This window comes from Lethenteron reissneri, chromosome 2 (genome assembly GCF_015708825.2).
Source record: "Lethenteron reissneri isolate LAM-NWPU_2019-01 chromosome 2, ASM1570882v1, whole genome shotgun sequence".
Classification (NCBI taxonomy): domain Eukaryota; kingdom Metazoa; phylum Chordata; class Hyperoartia; order Petromyzontiformes; family Petromyzontidae; genus Lethenteron; species Lethenteron reissneri.
In genome coordinates this window covers 5,375,155-5,393,816 of record NC_083780.1, presented here as the reverse complement: position 1 = coordinate 5,393,816, position 18,662 = coordinate 5,375,155, and the positions used below count along the sequence as shown (strand labels likewise).

Genomic DNA, 18,662 nt, shown 5'->3' with positions numbered 1-18,662 from the left:
AGAGGATCGTAGCGAGTGCGCAGTGATTGGTCAGATAAGTGAGTACTCTCAGCGACGTCCGCAGGAGGGGTATAAAGGGGGACGCGCGAGAGCACTCGTGGTCAGTGTTAACCAGTTGAAGACCGAAGACGGGGTGGAGGAGGTAGGGGCCCTGTGTGGCTCGGAGCCGAGACTGGGGGGACCGTAGTCCGACGCCCGTGTGGGTCGGGACGGTGGTACCCAGAGCCGAGACGGGCACCCCGGCTGGGTGTGTCCCGGAAGGCTACAGGGCGTAAGAGCCCGTGTCAGTACAGCTGAGTGGGTGTTAGTCACCCGTGTAGCTGAGTGGGTGTTAGTCACCCGTGTAGCTGAGTGGGTGTTGGTCACCCGTGTAGCTGAGTGGGTGTTAGTCACCCGTGTAGCTGAGTGGGTGTTGGTCACCCGTGTAGCTGAGTGGGTGTTGGTCACCCGTGTAGCTAAGTGGGTGTTGGTCACCCGTGTAACGAAGTTGGAGCTGAGTGGGTGTCCGTCACCCGTGTAGCTAAGTGGGTGTTGGTCACCCGTGTAACGAAGTAGGGTGTTAGTCATCCGTGTAACTACAAGTTGGTGAAAATAAAGAGTGTGCTACCCGTGAAGTCGTCTCCTGCCGAGTTACTACTTTACAACTGGCGTCAGAAGTAAACCTGTCTTCAAGGAGAATGGACACAAGGAAGACTTCTCGTTCCCACGTGCAAGACCGGGGAGACGACGACGTACCGGTGACACCACCCTCGGGAGGAGAAGACGAGGAGTTGCCGCCGATGCAGCACTTCGCGGAAATGGCCGATGCTCCGCCCGCCTCCGACACCAGCCTGCAGGACGCACACTCCCGCCTGGCGGAGTTGCTGCTCGCCGCCGCTGCGATCTTGGCGAAGATCTCCGTTCCAGCGGCCGGTGGAACGCCTGCGGGGTTGGAAGAGGCGGCGCGGCTGGAGGGTTCCCGCCATAAGGCGTTTCGCGCCAAAAGTTTGGAAGTTGGCGCCATTTTTGAGGGTCCGCCTCCGGTTGGCGGGAAACGCGGACACCACGTGGCCAGAGGTCTCCACACAGCGCAGCCCGCGTCATCGGCGAGCGCCGGAGCTCTCCATTTTGCGCCTGCAGAGGGAGCCGACATTTTCTACAACCACAGCAGCGCGCGGGAAAATCGTTCCAACGACGACGACGACGATCGAGTTCTCCAGCAACGATTGCCCGCGCTGTCGGTGTTCAAGGCGGACGGGGGCGACTGGGGAGCCTTCCAGCGACGGTTCATCGCGCATCAAGAAATGTCGGGGTGGTCCGACACCACGGCCCTGCGCGCGCTGCCAGCGATGCTCGACGACGACGCGCTTGCGGCCTTCACGTCTGCCCCGAGGTCGTCCCGCTCAACGCTCCAGGCCGCGCTGCACCTGTTGGCCAAGGTGTTCGGGCCGCCCTCGACCTGTCGCCACCAGTTCTACGATCGGCGGAAGGTGGTTGGAGAAACAACGCTCGCCTATCGCACGGCGCTGCTCGCCCTGGCGGATTCAGCTTTTCCCCGCATGGACAAGGAGGGGAAGGACGCCATGGTGACGGAGCAGCTGCTGGCGCTGGCTCACGGATTGGGAGTTCCCATTAATACGGCGGACGAGATGGACATCTGCTCCCTGGGGATTGCCACGAGTATCCACGCTTACGAGGTCCTACAGCGGAAGCCGACGGTCGTCTGCGCATCGGTGGAGAACGGGGCACCGGCCGCCACGATCATCGGACCCCAGCCTGCTGTGCCTCGGGAGGAGGCCTTCGCTGGTTCGAGGCCGGGGGAGTGGAGACCGGGAGGTCGTTCGCCCACACGCTCCTCCCGCAAGCTGGAGCAACCGAAACCTACGACGTCCCTCGTCGTCTGCTACAACTGCGGCCTTCGGGGCCACGTCGCGGCCGGGTGCCGGGCCCCGCGTCAACGCACCGCGGGACCACGTCCGGACGACGACCAGGGACTCAAGACATCCCAACTGAACCCGGCAAGTCGCGGCACCTCACACGCTCGGTCCACACGCACGGCACGTTCGGATCGCCGCTTAGCGGTGGGGGGACCGTGTATGGGCGCCGGGGGTTCGGTTCGGCGAGAGGGGTCCGCGTACGGCCCGAAGGCAGTCGAGTGGTCCGAATTGGCCCACAGGATTGTGGCTGCGTCGGCCGGGTCGTCCGTGGTAACGGGGTACATTGACGGGGTTGAGGTCCGGGTGCTCGTGGACACGGGTGCGTCGGCCACTATTATTTCGGACCTTATTTATAATATTCTTCCCGTACAATGTCGACCACTTCTGCCGGTGGACGTACCATTTTACGCGGCAAACGGGGGATCTTTGGGAATCATCGGCCAGATTCGGGCGAATATTTGTATTGGCGACATTAAATTGGCGGGTCCTATTTTTGTATCATCATCGTTGGCCGTTCCTTGTTTACTAGGCACGGACTTTCTGTCTAAAATGCCCATAAAAATTCTCATAGACCAGGCCTGCATTGAGCTTCCGTCGGGTCGGCGGGTTGAGTTTTTGAAGAGTCCAAATAAGATACGCACGGCTTGTGCGACGGTGCAGGCGCTGGCAACCCGGACTGTACGGGTGCCCCCGGGATCGCAAATGTTGGTACCCCTTCGGTTGAGAAAACAACTGGGGGCGGATGCGGGGGCGCAGGGAGTTCTATTGGGGCCGTCTAACAGGGCTAAAGGGGACCTCGGCTTAGCGGTGGCCCAGACCATGGTGAGGGGGGACAGTGAGCCGTTCGTTGTGGTCCTGAATACGGGGTCGCGGCCGGCCGTGATTACGCAGGGAACGGTGCTCGCTCACGCCGCGCCGCTACCCGTCGAGGAACAGCTCGTTGCTCACGCCGATTCACATGTCGATACGCATCCCCAAAGTGAGGAGGGGACGGAGTGGTTGGACGCGTTGTGTGCCGGGTCCAGTACCTTGTCCAGTGTGCAGTTGGGTGCATTGAGGGGCTTGCTGCTCGAGTTCGCTGACGTGTTTAGCAGGCACAAGTACGACATTGGCTGCACAGACCTGTTGCGCCACCACATAGAGACTGGGGACGCGGCCCCTATTCGACAGAATCCCTTCCGGCTCAGTCCAGCCGAGAAGGAGCATGTGCAGTCGGCAGTAAATGACATGTTGGCGGCCGACATCATTGCGCCCTCTTCCAGTCCGTGGGGTGCTCCTATCGTCTTGGTTAAAAAACAGGATGGATCCCTGCGGTTCTGTGTTGATTTCCGCCGCCTAAACAAAATATCAATGGCCGATGCGTATCCGCTCCCCAGGATGGATGAGTCGCTGGATGCCTTGGCAGGAGCACAGTTTTTTTCGACGCTCGATTTGCTTTCGGGATTTTGGCAATTGCCCCTCGATGACGAATCAAAACCTAAAACCGCTTTCCGGACACCGGGAGGCCTATTTGAGTTCAACCGATTGCCCATGGGTTTACATTCCGCTCCTGCCACGTTCCAGAGGCTCATGGAATTGGTTTTGGCAGGCCTTCAATGGGACACCTGTTTGATTTACCTCGATGATATCATCGTTTTCAGCCGAACTTTTGAGGAGCACCTCCAGCGACTGAGGGCAGTGTTTCTCAGGATGCGTTCCGCGAAGCTTAAATTTAAACCGGCTAAATGTTTTCTGCTTCGGGAATCGGTCAGGTATTTGGGCCATATCGTTAGCCGTTCGGGGATCTCGACGGACCCTGCTAAGACGCAATGCGTCGGCTCATGGCCAACACCGACCTCTGTTACTGAAGTCCGCAGCTTCATAGGATTTGCCTCCTATTACCGTCGTTTTGTCAAACAGTTTGCCACCATAGCCAGGCCCCTGCACGCCTTGACGGCTAAAGGGGTGCGGTTTCACTGGGGGCCGGAGGAGGAGGCCGCGTTCTGCTCCCTTCGTGACGCCTTGGTACAGGCTCCCCCCTTGTGTTACCCCGATTTCACGCAACCGTTTGTGCTCGACACGGATGCCAGTAACACGGGTATCGGGGGAGTGCTCTCACAGGTGGTCGGGGGGGTCGAACGGGTGGTCGCCTACGGTAGCAGGGTTCTGTCCCCCGCGGAACAACGCTACTGCGTGACACAGCGTGAATTGCTGGCGATTGTGTTTTTTATACAGCAATTCAGGCCGTATCTGTATGGCCGTCACTTTACGGTTCGCACGGACCATGCGGCTCTCCAATACGCTATGCGGGTGGCGCAGCCATCCGGCCAATTGTCCCGATGGTTGGAGGTCCTTCAGGACTACCAATTCACGACGATTTACCGCAAGGGGTTGCGCCACTCGAACGCGGATGCATTGTCACGGTTGCCGACGCGTACGGAATGCGCATGTCAGTTTGGGATCGGCGCGGTGTAAACCTTCTGTCGATGTCCCCGCGGAAGTAGTGCTAGCCGCCACGGATACTACGGGGGTCGACGCCCCCACGGGGAGGGACTCGCTGTTAGCATTGCCTCTCATCGAGTGGGGCCGTCTGCAAATGGCCGACAGCTCCCTACTCGCGCTACGTCGGAAGGTTAACGTTCCCGAGGGCGGGGAAACGCGGGTCGGTTCCTGGGTGTGCAGACAGGGCCTCTTGATGAAGTGGGACTCCATGTCCCGGCGTCACATGCTTGTGGTGCCGGTTGCTGTACGGGGTAAGGTCGTCCTGGCTGCCCATGAACGACTCATGCATCTGGGGTTTCATAAAACGCTCGCCCTCATTCAGCGAGACTACTATTGGCCTGGGATGGGCAGTGACGTGGCGAACATTCTTAAGGGGTGTGTAGGGTGCGCTAAAAGAAAACCGCCACAAATAGCGGCTAATCCACCGCTTCAATCCATTCAAGTTTCGCGCACGAACGAATTGGTCGCGCTAGACATCTTGGGGCCCTTTCCCACTACACCTCGGGGAAATAAGTTCCTGCTGGTTGGCGTAGAGTACTTCACCCGCTGGCCCATGGCGTGGCCACTCGCCAACCAGTCGGCTGCGGCAGTGGCGGACGCCTTTGTCCAAGGTTACGTTTTGGACAAAGGCGCCCCCGAACGCTTGCTGACGGATCAAGGGAAAAACTTTTCGAGTGTTTTGTTGCGCGAGGTGTGCGACCTGTTGGGTACAAAGAAAGTACGTACCTCCCCGTACCACCCGCAGACTGACGGTATGGTTGAACGTCTGAACAGGACGATTACGTCTATGCTGTGCCAACAGGTATGCGACGACCAGGTGGATTGGGACTTACAGGTACCGGGGGTACTAGCGGCCTATCGGATGGCACCCCATGCGGCGACGGGGTTTTCTCCATTTTTTCTGATGTATGGGCGGGAGGCTGATCCGGCCATGGACGTCCAACTGGGGATTTCACAGCCACGTGCGAAATCAAAATTGGCAGACCACATTAAGTTTAACATCGCCAAATTGGCTGAGGCGCGAGAGGCTGCGAGATTGAATTCACGCTCTCGGCAGATCGCGAACGAGCGATTGCGTGAACGGAAGGTGCATACGCACAATTGGGAACCGGGCGATAAGGCCTGGCTGCATTGTCCACACGCACCGTTGGCTACGTCCCCCAAACTGTTGAGACCATGGAGGGGACCGGTGGAAATTGTGCGGGTTGCACGACCCCAGAGTATACAGATTAAATGGGGAAAACGCCGTTGGTACGTGCACTCCTCCCGACTGAAACCCTACGCGGCACCACGTGACCCCGGGTTGTGCCGTGACGACCGAGCGTGTGATGTGACCGTCGACTCGGGGAGGGATGTGTCGCAGGCTGATCCTCACGTGTCTCCACCTGACCCACCCCCAGGTGTCTCGGACCTGACGGCTGTTGACCGTCGGGAACCGGAACCCCGCGGCTCGCACGGAGCCCCGATGCCTGGCCCATGCCTTCCTGAACTGCCGGCGCCGCCGGATGGCCAACTGCGTCCTGTGCCGTACGACGGTCCGGCAAGGCGGACTCGGTCAAGGACGCAACACTTTTCATGAAAAAAAAATTTTTTCTTTTTTTGTTAAAGCCCGACTTCGTTGCCGGCTTCCCCCTCTGCCGGGGTAATGTCCCGTTCAAGGGACGCTCGGACATCGGGACGCTGCATGAGTCGGAGAGAAAAGAAGAGAAAATGATTAAAGAAATTTTTTTTATTGTTACTCTTTCCGCATACACAGTATCGTTGCCATTCGCCGGATTGTGCATGTTGTTCTTGTTGCGGGTGTGGCGGTTGCTGGGTTTTGCGGATTGCGGTGTTCATGTTGTGTTGTTAGGGTTTGTGTTATGTTACGGGGCACACGTGGGGGTGAAGGGGTGTTGTATGTTTTATTAGCAGCCGGGTCGGCTGCGAGCTATGTGGTAGGGGGTGATGTAGTGGTGGTATTGACGTGTGCCGGGAGTGATGGATCACGGGGCGCGGGGTTGGGCACGCGGTGTGGGCGTGGCATGGACGCGCGCGCCGGTGGTGAGGCGCGCTCAGACAAGCTGGGAAAAGAGGATCGTAGCGAGTGCGCAGTGATTGGTCAGATAAGTGAGTACTCTCAGCGACGTCCGCAGGAGGGGTATAAAGGGGGACGCGCGAGAGCACTCGTGGTCAGTGTTAACCAGTTGAAGACCGAAGACGGGGTGGAGGAGGTAGGGGCCCTGTGTGGCTCGGAGCCGAGACTGGGGGGACCGTAGTCCGACGCCCGTGTGGGTCGGGACGGTGGTACCCAGAGCCGAGACGGGCACCCCGGCTGGGTGTGTCCCGGAAGGCTACAGGGCGTAAGAGCCCGTGTCAGTACAGCTGAGTGGGTGTTAGTCACCCGTGTAGCTGAGTGGGTGTTAGTCACCCGTGTAGCTGAGTGGGTGTTGGTCACCCGTGTAGCTGAGTGGGTGTTAGTCACCCGTGTAGCTGAGTGGGTGTTGGTCACCCGTGTAGCTGAGTGGGTGTTGGTCACCCGTGTAGCTAAGTGGGTGTTGGTCACCCGTGTAACGAAGTTGGAGCTGAGTGGGTGTCCGTCACCCGTGTAGCTAAGTGGGTGTTGGTCACCCGTGTAACGAAGTAGGGTGTTAGTCATCCGTGTAACTACAAGTTGGTGAAAATAAAGAGTGTGCTACCCGTGAAGTCGTCTCCTGCCGAGTTACTACTTTACACAATCATAAACAGCTGTCAGGTAAAATCAACGCCATTTAGATAGTCAGAATTATCCTTATCAAAGTCACAAATATTCACGTAAACTATGTCCAAAAAACAATGTAACGTCATCTTTTGTGTAACTATGAATGATGTTCATGTGCTTGTACTCGTGTCTCCACCAGTGCCGTCAGGCGGTCAAACACCCCCGGCTCGAGCTTCGTGATCTGATTGTCTTGCAAAGCCAGATACTGCTTGTTGCTGGGGATTCCGGCAGGCACAGACGTGAGGCTTTTGCTATTGCAGTTCACAGCTGCCCCTGGGCACGAACACTGCGAGGGACGGGCGACGTTTAGAGGCGGCTCACAACGGCCTCCCCTTGCACGCGAGCAGAGTCGCGTGTGGTTCAACATTTACACGAGTTAGTTGCCTCTTCCCGAAGATTTCCCTCAAAATGTGTTACCCCAATTACATTTAAAAGTGCTTCGTTGAAAAGTACTGTGTATACGCCGCGAATACTGATCACTGTATTTGCGTCTATAGTTTACTTACTAGTAAATCTATTGCATCATTGATTAAAGTATTTAAGATTTCAATAGGCTCTCACCTACTTCATATAACATTCTTTTCACGTCAATGCGTGTATATGTAATCATTAACAACAATCATCGATCCATTTGCAAGCCGAAGTCACGACCATACGATGGATGAATTCACCTCGCGCCTGCACTCGAGCTGCTGTCATTACTCCATCTCCCTGGTGGACGTCCTTCCAGGCGCGTTCTCTACCTTGGCCGTCACTCCACTATAGTTATCGACCGTGGACAATGTGCATTGGCCATGGCAGAGTATTATTCCACAGCCCCCTCTTGTGCGGTATCATGACCAAGCCAGCTTACTTTTATCATCGGTTTGATGTCATTTACAAGAGTTTGGTCTGTGATCCACGTGTTCCTCTGCCTTGCAATGTAATTCCAAGCATGCAACTCGCAGTGCTTATGTGCACACTTCTGTCCACAAACTCGTCCAGGAGAACTGGCCATGTGCTGTCTTCATCATCGTTGCCGAGGTCTGCGTTCATAGTCCGGCTGAACTCCAGGATATTGCACCATTGATCCTTGTTGACCACTTTGTATTTGCATTGCTCCAGGAACTGATGGAAAGAGGAGGAGAGGTCAAATTCTGCCCAACAGCATGGCCAAAATGGACGTGGTTGTGTCAATGTCCAAACTTCGCTGACCTTTGTCCCTAGCCAAGTCGAAGCAATATCTGTAGATCTACTTGAAGAACACGGGATAATTGCGAAGCGAGCGCAGGTACCCAAACTTTCCCTGCAGCTTTTCTGAGCCTCCAGCTTCGATGGCAACACAAGCATGATTATATTTTCATAAGCCGGGTCCCTCTGGGGGACCCGGCTTATGTTCTCTGTGGCGTGGCTGGCTCCGCCTTTGGCCATGACCACCTTCCAGAACCCTCGAGCGGGATCTGGACCTGGACCACGTGACCACCCCGAGCTCCCACTTTGGTCCTCCTTGTAGACTTAACTGGTCATGTATCCTTTCGGGTCAACCAGTGGCCTTTAGCAACCCCTTTCCTACGGCTAGCATCCCTACACCCTATCTTGTAGGACTGGAACTGCACGCCGAGCGTGGTGCCATCCAGTGCTATCAATCGGCACTCATCGAGTCCCTATAGGGCCGGTAGTACACCCACATCATAGCGGTGTCTGCGATGTGGTTACATTGCACGCCGTGCCTTTCTAGGGCCGGCACCATTCAGTGACATCCCGCGATGTCACAGAATCACCCTCCCTCTTCGTAGCACTCAGCCATCCCGGCTGTCAACTCCCCCTGCAACAAACAAACATAACCCCTATGTGTGCCTCGAAAAAATAACCCATCCCCACCTATACAATATGTACAATATATACAAATATACAGTAACTAACGGGGAAAGGGGACGAAAGTACAGAACAATAGACAACAAAGGAAGAGAGAAAATATAAAAACGCAGTAAGTAACACGCAAAACTACAGGATCCACCCCAGAACCTGCATCTCCCACCCTCACCGTGTAACACCTGCAAGCACAATAAAGGTCAGGTTCAGCCAATAACCAATACGGCCTGCCGAGTGCGACAGCCAACTGACGGTGTGGGAGCGTGTGTGTATGGGGATCATTTATTTGATGGAGTCCTTGTGGCCGGGCCCCCAGGGGAGGTGGGCTCACCTCTCCCTGGAGGTCCCGGGGGGAATTTACAAATGCCCCGTCGAACCCGGCTCCTCAAGAAGAGCAGCCGGCCGGGCAGTTGGGCCCTCCTCTCCCGAATCCAGTAGAGATGGCACAGGTGGCAGCTTGGACGTTAAACGCGCAGCACCGGAGGACAGGATCACATGACTTCCCTGAAGACCAACCTCTACCAGGTACACACCTCAGCTCGACGGACACATCTGACACTCGGGCTCCTGCGTAGTTGGAGATGGGATGAAAGGCTTGAACCATGACCAGGCTCTGGAACAGAACACTCAGCGGATCAGTCCCAGGCACCTCGAGCGGGATCAGTCCCAGGCACCTCGAGCGGGATCAGTCCCAGGCACCTCGAGCGGGATCAGTCCCAGGCACCTCGAGCGGGATCAGTCCCAGGCACCTCGAGCGGGATCAGTCCCAGGCACCTCGAGCGGGATCAGTCCCAGGCACCTCGAGCGGGATCAGTCCCAGGCACCTCGAGCGGGATCTGTCCCAGGCACCTCGAGCGGGATCAGTCCCAGGCACCTCGAGCGGGATCAGTCCCAGGCACCTCGAGCGGGATCAGTCCCAGGCACCTCGAGCGGGATCAGTCCCAGGCACCTCGAGCGGGATCAGTCCCAGGCACCTCGAGCAAGATCAGTCCCAGGCACCTCGAGCGGGATCAGTCCCAGGCACCTCGAGCGGGATCAGTCCCAGAAACCTCGAGCGGGATCAGTCCCAGGCACCTCGAGCAAGATCAGCAGGTCATTTTGAGCAGGATCATTAGTGAAATAAAATCCCGTCTCAGTCTCAATCTCTATCTCAGCAACCGCCTCGAACAAGCCGAGTAGCGGAGTGAAATTTTCACCCCCTCCCCGGATTCCCCGCGCCGGGGCCTTTTATTCAATCACGCCCTTTCCCCATTTAATTATAACGTGCCCAAGAGTCCAAACCCCCGTGCCCACGAGCCAATCCAACCTCATACAACTTCAACCACTTTCACACAAAGCCACCACCTGCAAGTCCTCGCTTCTCCCCAATAAAAGAAACACCCTACCCCCCAAATGTATCATTGACTGCAACAGCTTTGTTGAGTAGTTTTTTGCTGTGTTGCGTTGTGGTGATTATTTTGCGTTGTTAGGTTATATTGTTGTTGCTGCACTAACCAAGCCCGCACATCACGGGTGAGTTTCTATAATCGCTCAATATCAGCCCTAATTATTCACACAATTCACTACATGCAACATTTACTGATGCACTAATGCAGACGCTTACCTCACTGCTCAGTGACACTGCAGACTAACACATCGCACAAGGGGGCACCATGACGACGATGATGATGACGTGGATGTTAATAACGAGGTAGTTTTATAAACTGAACGCTACTCGTGCCGAGCGTCATCTCTATCCCTATTTCCAGCAACACAGCAGATACCGTTGCTGGCAGCGCTGACTCCGTTTGTCAAACGCGCCCCTGGGAACGCTCTTCAGCTGGTTGTTGTACAGAGTCAGATAAGTGAGTTGGGTCAGTTTGTCAAACACCCCAGTGGGGAGAGACGCGAGTTCCTCATTGCGCAGAAACATCAGACAATCGCTGTCCACTGTTTTATGGAGACTCTAGCAGAGTGAATGTAAAAACGACTACAAATAACGTTCATTGCATTTCATTCACCGATTAAGCTTGTGAGCGGATTGGTATGGTTCGAAACATCAAATTAATCATTCAAATCCCTTTGTTTATCCACTGCTGGTCTGATTTCCAATGTAGTGGTCGTTACACTGATATTGGGTGAAGAGGTTTGAGCTTTATCTTTACCGTTCTTCCAATATTTTGGCATTGTCGTCGGAAAGGCGGATATGGAAATTTCACACTCCTATGCTGGGAGCCAAAACATTAAAGATCGATTCATGACTGGTTCCAATCAGTCTTGAATACATTAACCCGGCATGGGCCTCCCCTCTGTTTACTCAGCCTTAAGTGAGTACCTGGCACGGTTAGTAAGCATCAGCACTGGGGAGACAACACGTGTGTGTGAGGGATTGTTTTGAAACGAGGATTCTGTGACAGTCTTTGTCTGATTTCGATTTAAAGCTTTCGTGACTGCAGGGATTCATCTTCTTGGTTCTTTCGGTAAAGTCATGTAGAAGGGAAGTAATAAAATAATAAAAATAAAACATAATAAAATAAAATAATTCTCACGACGTTTCGGCTACAACGCAAGCAGCAAACGTCGTGAGAATTATTTTATTTTATTATGTTTTATTTTTATTATTTTATTTCTTCCCTTCTACGTGACTTTACCGAAAGAACCAAGAAGAAGTCTTTGTCTGCATCATCACGGCTATGAACCATCACTGATTCGACCGATGCCAAGCCGTTGTGTCTATTCCTCACCTGTTTGATGTCACGCTCTGCCGAGTAATCGAAAATGCTATCACACGAGAAGCTGTGCACGCGTGACTTGCATTGCGATGTTAACAAAACACAGTTGCAAAGGAATCGCGGATCAACGCGGGGCAGCTGAAGAGCATTCCCAGGGGCGCCTTTGACAACCTCAAGAGCCTCACTTACATCTGGCTGTACGGCAACCCCTGGGACTGTGCCCTGCGCGGAGCTGTCAGCCTCCTCTCTCTCTCTTTCAGCCTTCTCGCCTCTCTCAGCCTCCTCACCTCTTCAACAGCTTCCTCGTCTCTCCCAGTCTCCTCGTGATGACGAATGATAAAGTAGCCTACACAGTCGTTGCATTATGAGCATATGTAGAAGGTTGTGATTTGTTTAAAATGGCAAATGTGAGAGATAGCCGCGGGGAGTGGTGGGCCCAGTTGTTAACGTACTGCGCTCTGAACACGGTGACCTGGATTAAACGTCAGCCACGGCGAACATCAGAAGCAAGTGATGATCATCACCACTTCAGCAGTGACGTTTGGTCAAAACCCCTACAACCGACGCAGTGCTTGTGCCAGGCTAGGTGCACACACACACACACATCCATGCATATAACACTCGATGGAGAGCAAAATTATCGCCCTGCAATGCTCTTAAACAGGTTTACGTCCACACCTATGTGAGTAATTTGAGGTTGATTTGACCTAGGGGAGGCACAGGACTGGTTCGGATAATCGTCGCTGGTGTTGGCCGTGAGTGGGAATCGAAATCGGGTCGCCGTGTTTATAGCGCATCACGTTAACTGATACACTCCCGATCCCCATTAAACTGGTACAATGAACAGTTTACCACCAGAGAATAGCCCTGGAATAGGACGTCAACATTTATACGCCTCTTATTCTCACTCATTGGCGCACATTCCCACAAGCCCTGCCAAGTGGGTTCCTCGCATACATTTCTTTCAGCTGGAATGAGCCACAGCAAGTGGATTCTCATGTGTAACATAATTATATTGGATTAGGATTTACTAGGTTGTTTGTGCACTCATTGGACACTGCGCTGAGCCCATCAGCTAAAAACGTCTCCCCATTTCTCCTCACTTCTCCTCATCTCTTAAGGATGATCTACGAATGTGTCGACGTCTCTTGCTAACTGCGCTTCAGCACCACTTCCAACGCAGCATCGCCAGACAATCGGTGAACCGTCATCTCAATTCACAACGAGCTGCAGACCCTTGGCCGAATACGCGGCGTTCATCTGGCAATGGAATTTGCTTTCACAACCAGCGCGTGGTGGTAACAAAAGCAAAGAGCCTAACAGATGATCGTCTTGGCCGTGACGTTAACATTCCCCGGTGATGGTGCGCCGCAGTGGCGAGATGTTAACTACCTCGCCTGATATGTAGCAGGTTGGAAGGTCGATTCCAACCCTAACGCTTGCTGTATATTTGTAGTTTGCATGTTCTCCCGGCGGTCGCGCGTATTTTTTTCCAGGTCCTCCTGATTTTCCCCCTCGACATTTAGAAACACGCATTGAGTATTTGGCTGCGATACATTTCCATCATTTGTTACGAGATTTCTTCTTAAAAAGAGCTAGATAGCTTAGTGGGCCTGACCTGGTAAAATGAAAAGTTTAGTTTAGAAAAGCACTTTTGTGGAAAACACGAGGAAGCACCCTTACTGCACCACCCCCACCTCCCCCCGGCTATGGCTCAAGAACCCGGGTGTGGAGTGCAGTGTTGCAATGTGAAAGATGGCGGTGTGGGATGCGGTGGCGTGGAGCGAGCTGGAGCTATGGACCTGCACTTCGTTGGAGGACTCAAGCTTGGGACAAGATTACAGTAGTTTTAACGCAGCCCCAGAGTCTCGCGTCTCCCCAGTCAGACTGTCAATCAACCCGAGTTTGAGCACTGTAATGCAATTGCTCTGCAAATACAGGCTCTGCGTGTTGGAGTTGCAGAATATGCCGTGGGCATGCGAGGGATTAATTCAAACTCGACTGTAGCTGATGATGTCTTCTGTCTCTCCGACACATCGGATCTCTGGTTGTTTCATGGAGACGAGGGTTGATGCCCTCAATAGCCGTCGCCTGATTCCTACGCGTGTGGCTCCAATTCCACCGCCAGTCGTGCTCCTGGGAACGCTCTTAAGCTGGTTCTGATTCAGATACAGGCGTTGCAGATTCACCAGGCGGTCAAACACTTCCTCGGGAAGGGCCTGCAGCCGGTTGCCACTCAGAGACAAAAGAGTCAGCTGGGTCAGACTGTCAAACACCCCAGCTGGTACTAATGTAGATTTACAGATATGTTAATGAAAGCGACATCATTTAAAACGAGATTAGTTAAAGAGACCTTCATTCATTTGCATAGAGAAATGTTTCGTTTCAGCGAACTCAATTTATTGTTATAGACATACGTATTTCATACCAATGTCCATTCACAATGAGAGCAACTTCCTTTCACTTCCATAGATATATTAGCTTCAGCGACATTCTTTCATTTTCATTGACACATTTTACGTAAACATACGTGCGTTGACTGAAATACAGATGTGTTCGTTAACTTGTTCTTGATTCACATGCATACTGTCAAACACCCCAACGGATACTGATGGATTATGATAATGCGAATGACCTGTCAGTTCAAAGTGGCCTCTTCACTTCTAGAGACTTCAGTTGAGTGGTAGCCTCCATGCTATTTGTCCAAAGCGAACTACCACCAGTCTCATGGAAATATATTAGTGAGAGCGAAATCCATTCACGTAAAGTGTTTAACCAGGGCCGTTCTCTCTCGTGCAGATATGGGAGTTGACAAAACCTGCATTCGCTATCATAGAGACTCATGATCTAAAACAACTTCTACTAAATTTTGATAGTGAAAGTGATTCCAGTTAACTTTCGTCGAGATCTGCCCGTTAAAATGAGAGACGTGTCAAGTAAATAAAGTAAATATAATGTCATAGATTACCGCGTTATTAATAACCACGTGATCCATTCGCATTGATGCTTCTCACAGAGACCTATTACATTCACCTCGATTCGCTTTCAGAGATGTATTAAATCAAGCAAACAATATTAACGTTCACAAATATATGTTATCCAAAAAAAGACGTTAATGCACTTATGTCATTTTGAAGCAACATCAGTTTAGAATCATAAACATCCGTCACGTAAAATTACCTACATTTTAATTGTCAGTTATACTTTTTAAAGGCACCAACATTCCCCGAAACGCTGTCCGAAAAACAATGTTAAGTTATAATTTGTGTTAATATGAAATATGTGATCATACGCAATAATTCACTATCGCAGTAGCAATAGCAGGAGCTTCAGGGTCTCGTGTCTGCACCAGTGCCGTGAGACTGTCAAACACCCCGGGCTCAAGCTTCGTGATCTGATTGCTGAACAAATACAGAGTCTGCGTGGTGGTGGAGATTCCCGCAGGCAGTCCACAGTTTACCCGTAGAACGAACAATGAGAGGGACAGGCGACGGTTTAGAGGCGGCTCACCACGACCTCTCCTTGCACGCGAGCCGCGTCGTGCGTGGTTCAACATTTACACGAGTTACCTCTTCCTGAAGATTTCTGTTCAAATGTTTTCTCAAATATTTTAAGAGTGCCTTGTTTAAATATATACGTTGCTAACAATGATCGATTTGGATGTGTTTTTTTTATAGAGCTTTGCATTTCGGTCTGAAGTTCAATTATTGGAAAAGCTACTGGATCATTATTTTATGTATATGTAATGCGGGCGTAAACGGCCTCGCGGATATGACGTCACGGGGGGAGGGGTTAGGTCACGTGGGGGAGAGGGGTAAGCTCTTAAGGGCGGTAACCGGAAGAGACGAGGAGAGAGTGTGGGAATAAAGACAGAAGGAGGCCACGCAGGGCAGAGGGTGGAGAGTGGCGAGATCGCCACGCGGTGAGACTCGGCACCGTCGGCCAGCGGTGTCCGGGCACGGGTGGAATGGAGAGCAGCGGTGGAGCTGCAGCGAGAGCAGCTGAAAGACTGCACACGGGCGGAGAGACTGAGAGGGAAGCCTGCAGCAGAGCTGCATCGGGAGTGGGGAAAGGCTACGGGAGCGACGGCAGCTGTCAAGCTGCCAAGCGGGAAGGCTCTGAGCGAGGGCCGTGTGGGACAAGTTGTAAGAATCCAAATAAAGGACAATGGAGACAGACACAGTGAAAGAGTCCTTTATTACACTGGTGTCAGAAGTGAAACGGCATGTCAAAACAGCTCAGAAGAAAGAATATTCCTGCACCATCATCTGCTACATCATCCGACGACGACGACCTTCCTCAGGCGGTGGACCTGCCTGCGATGGAGGAGGAGATCCATGCGGGAACGAGTACGGGTCCGGGAGTACAAGATGTCGCCGCGTCGGTGGATCCGTCCGTGCCGGAGGACGCGGACTTACGATGGAGACAGATGGCGGCGCAGCTGGAGACCTTGAAAATCGTGCTGGCGCAACTGTGCGAGCTCGTCACGCCGAGGACGGCGTCGGGGAGGCCCGGTGGTGATTCACAGGCCTCCGCCTTGCCTGCGCTGTCAGTGCCATCTGCTACGTGGCACGAAGACGCCATCTTGGGCGTGGCAGGGTAAGAACGGCGGGAAGCCGCCATCTTGCGCTCTCCGCGGCGAGGGGCCGCCATCTTGGACACGTTGCGATGCAACGCCATTTTGAATATGCCGCGTGATGAGTCACCTGCTGAGGACGGCGCAGCAAGGAGTCGCAGTCGTCATCTGACAACCGTTAAAGAATTCTCCATCGGTGGCGATTGGAGTGCTTTCGCCTGCAGATTTTTGGCGGCGGTGCGCTCCGCCAGGTGGACTGACTCAGAGGCACTGGAGGTTCTACCAACTCTTCTCGACGACGAGTCAGTGCGATTCTTCCGTTCTATAAAGGCCGAGAAAAAGAAAACGTTGGGAAGAGTTTTCGACGAGATGGCGGATGCATACGAGCCGCCGGATGATGCTCACCGCCGGTTTGTTCAACGCCAGCGAGAAATAGAACAGGTTGTGATAAGAACGCAGGTGGCCAGACATCAAACATCTGAAGAGCAAAGCATTGTAGCAAGAGACTACATTGTGGCAAGAGACGACATTGTAGCAAGAGACGACATTCTAGCAAGAGACGACACTGTAGAAACAGATGACATTGTAGCAAGAGACGAAATTATAGCAAGAGACGACACGTAGGAGCTATTGAAGGGCGGACAGAGAGATTGAAACAGGGGAGCGTCGCCGACAGTTGGGGCACTTGCCTGGGACGAAGATGAGACTTACAGTCACCTCAATTCACTTTCAAAGAGACGTATTAACTCAAACATACTCCATTTATGTTATCCACAAAAAAACACTGTCATGAAAATATGTTATTTGAAGCGATATGTTAACAATCATAAATATCTGTCAGATAAAATCATCTCCATTTGGATTATCAAAACCTTACTATTTAAAGCTACACATTCACGTAAACGATGTCCGAAAAACAATGTCACGTTATCTTTTGTGTAAATATGAAAGATGTAGTTTTTATTATACGTGTAGTGCCTGAAATACGTGCCACACGCATGAGTGGGCGTACGCACGAGCAGAGTACAGTGGGAGCAAATGAGGTCGAGGTTGTTATTGTCGTTAGGCGTGAGGAGGCGGCCAGAGACGGGTAGGGGGCAATTAAGGACACAGGGCGCTGATTGGCCGGGAGGTTGTTATTGTCGCCAAGTGGCGCCGCGTTGTCTGGAACACGTGGCGGGTGCCAGCGGGGGCTGGGGGCGAGGGGCATCGCGGGGGACGCCACCTGATTAATTAGAGATTAATTGGCTTGGGCATAACGAGAGGGGGTTTTGAAGCAGACGAGAGTTTGCGCCTGGGAGGAGAGGAGAGATGTTGGAGCCGAAGCAGCGGAGCCAGAAACAGTGGAGAAGTGTAGGGTAGCAGTGGAGAAGCGTAGGGTAGCAGTGGAGAAGTATAGGGTAGCAGTGGAGAAGTATAGGGTAGCAGTGGAGAAGTATAGGGTAGCAGTGGAGCAGGGTGACAGCGGAGCCAGCGGAGAGTGACTGAGTGTGACGGAGAAGCTGATAGAGAAGCGGCTGAGTGTGACGGAGAAGCCGATAAAGAGCAGCTGGACTGGAACGGAGAGAGTGGAGACTCGACGGAGGGGGAAACGTGGAGCGAGCGAGGCCGGCGGAACGTGGCGAGCGATCGGAGAGAGCACCGGAAGGAATGTTGGATCGAGTTTTGCAGAAATAAAGTGTGAAAGAAAAGCAAGAAGCTGTCGTGTAAAGTTAAGCACTACATACACATAATCGCAACGCAATAGCAGGAGCCTCATGGTCTCGTGTCTCCTCCAGTGCCGTCAGACTGTCAAACACCCCAGGCTCGAGCTTCGTGATCTGATTGCTGCCCAAATACAGCCTTTGCGTGGTGGTGGGGATTCCCGCACGCACAGACACGAGGCCTATCCGTTCACAGCGCACAGTTGTCCCTGAGCACGAACACTGCGAGAGACGGGCGACGGTTTAGAGGCAGCTCACAGCGGCCTCCCCTTGCACGCGAGCAGCATCGCGTGTGGTCCAACATTTTCAGAGTCCTGTGTTTAAACATGTATAAGTTAACACTGATCACTTTCAATTTGGTTGGGATTTGTGTTATATTTGCGTCTAATAGTTATTTGTAAATCTATTGGATCATTAATGTATTTAGCAGGTGCTCCCTTGAGCATACAGAAACAGATTTCAATAGGTACTCACCTTCATATGAAATGTATCTATATCAATACTTGTGTAAGTAATCGTCAAGAGGCATAATTATTGGAGGCGATGTCTTTGCTGGAGTCGTTGGGTCTCTCGCTATCATCCCATTAGCACGGTTGGCTACGTACGGTGCGAAAGAAGATAAACATACTTTACTGTACATATATACGGCACGCATAATCACGTGTCCCTCGCTACACCAACACC

The 18,662-nt window shown here is 52.9% G+C and overlaps 1 protein-coding gene across 1 annotated transcript in view; it reads right to left on the bottom strand.

Moving 5' to 3' along the window:
* LOC133341691 (slit homolog 2 protein-like) overlaps nucleotides 1-18,212 on the bottom strand; it is a gene marked incomplete at its 5' end in the record, with an annotated part of 34,477 nt that extends 16,265 nt beyond the window's left edge. Inside the window, 3 exons of the mRNA XM_061550303.1 lie at nucleotides 13,844-13,986; nucleotides 14,714-14,741; nucleotides 18,030-18,212. Of these exons, the coding sequence (XP_061406287.1) occupies nucleotides 13,844-13,986; nucleotides 14,714-14,741; nucleotides 18,030-18,212 (354 nt within the window). The remainder of the gene's footprint in view (nucleotides 1-13,843; nucleotides 13,987-14,713; nucleotides 14,742-18,029) is intronic.
* Nucleotides 18,213-18,662: the final 450 nt, after the last annotated feature.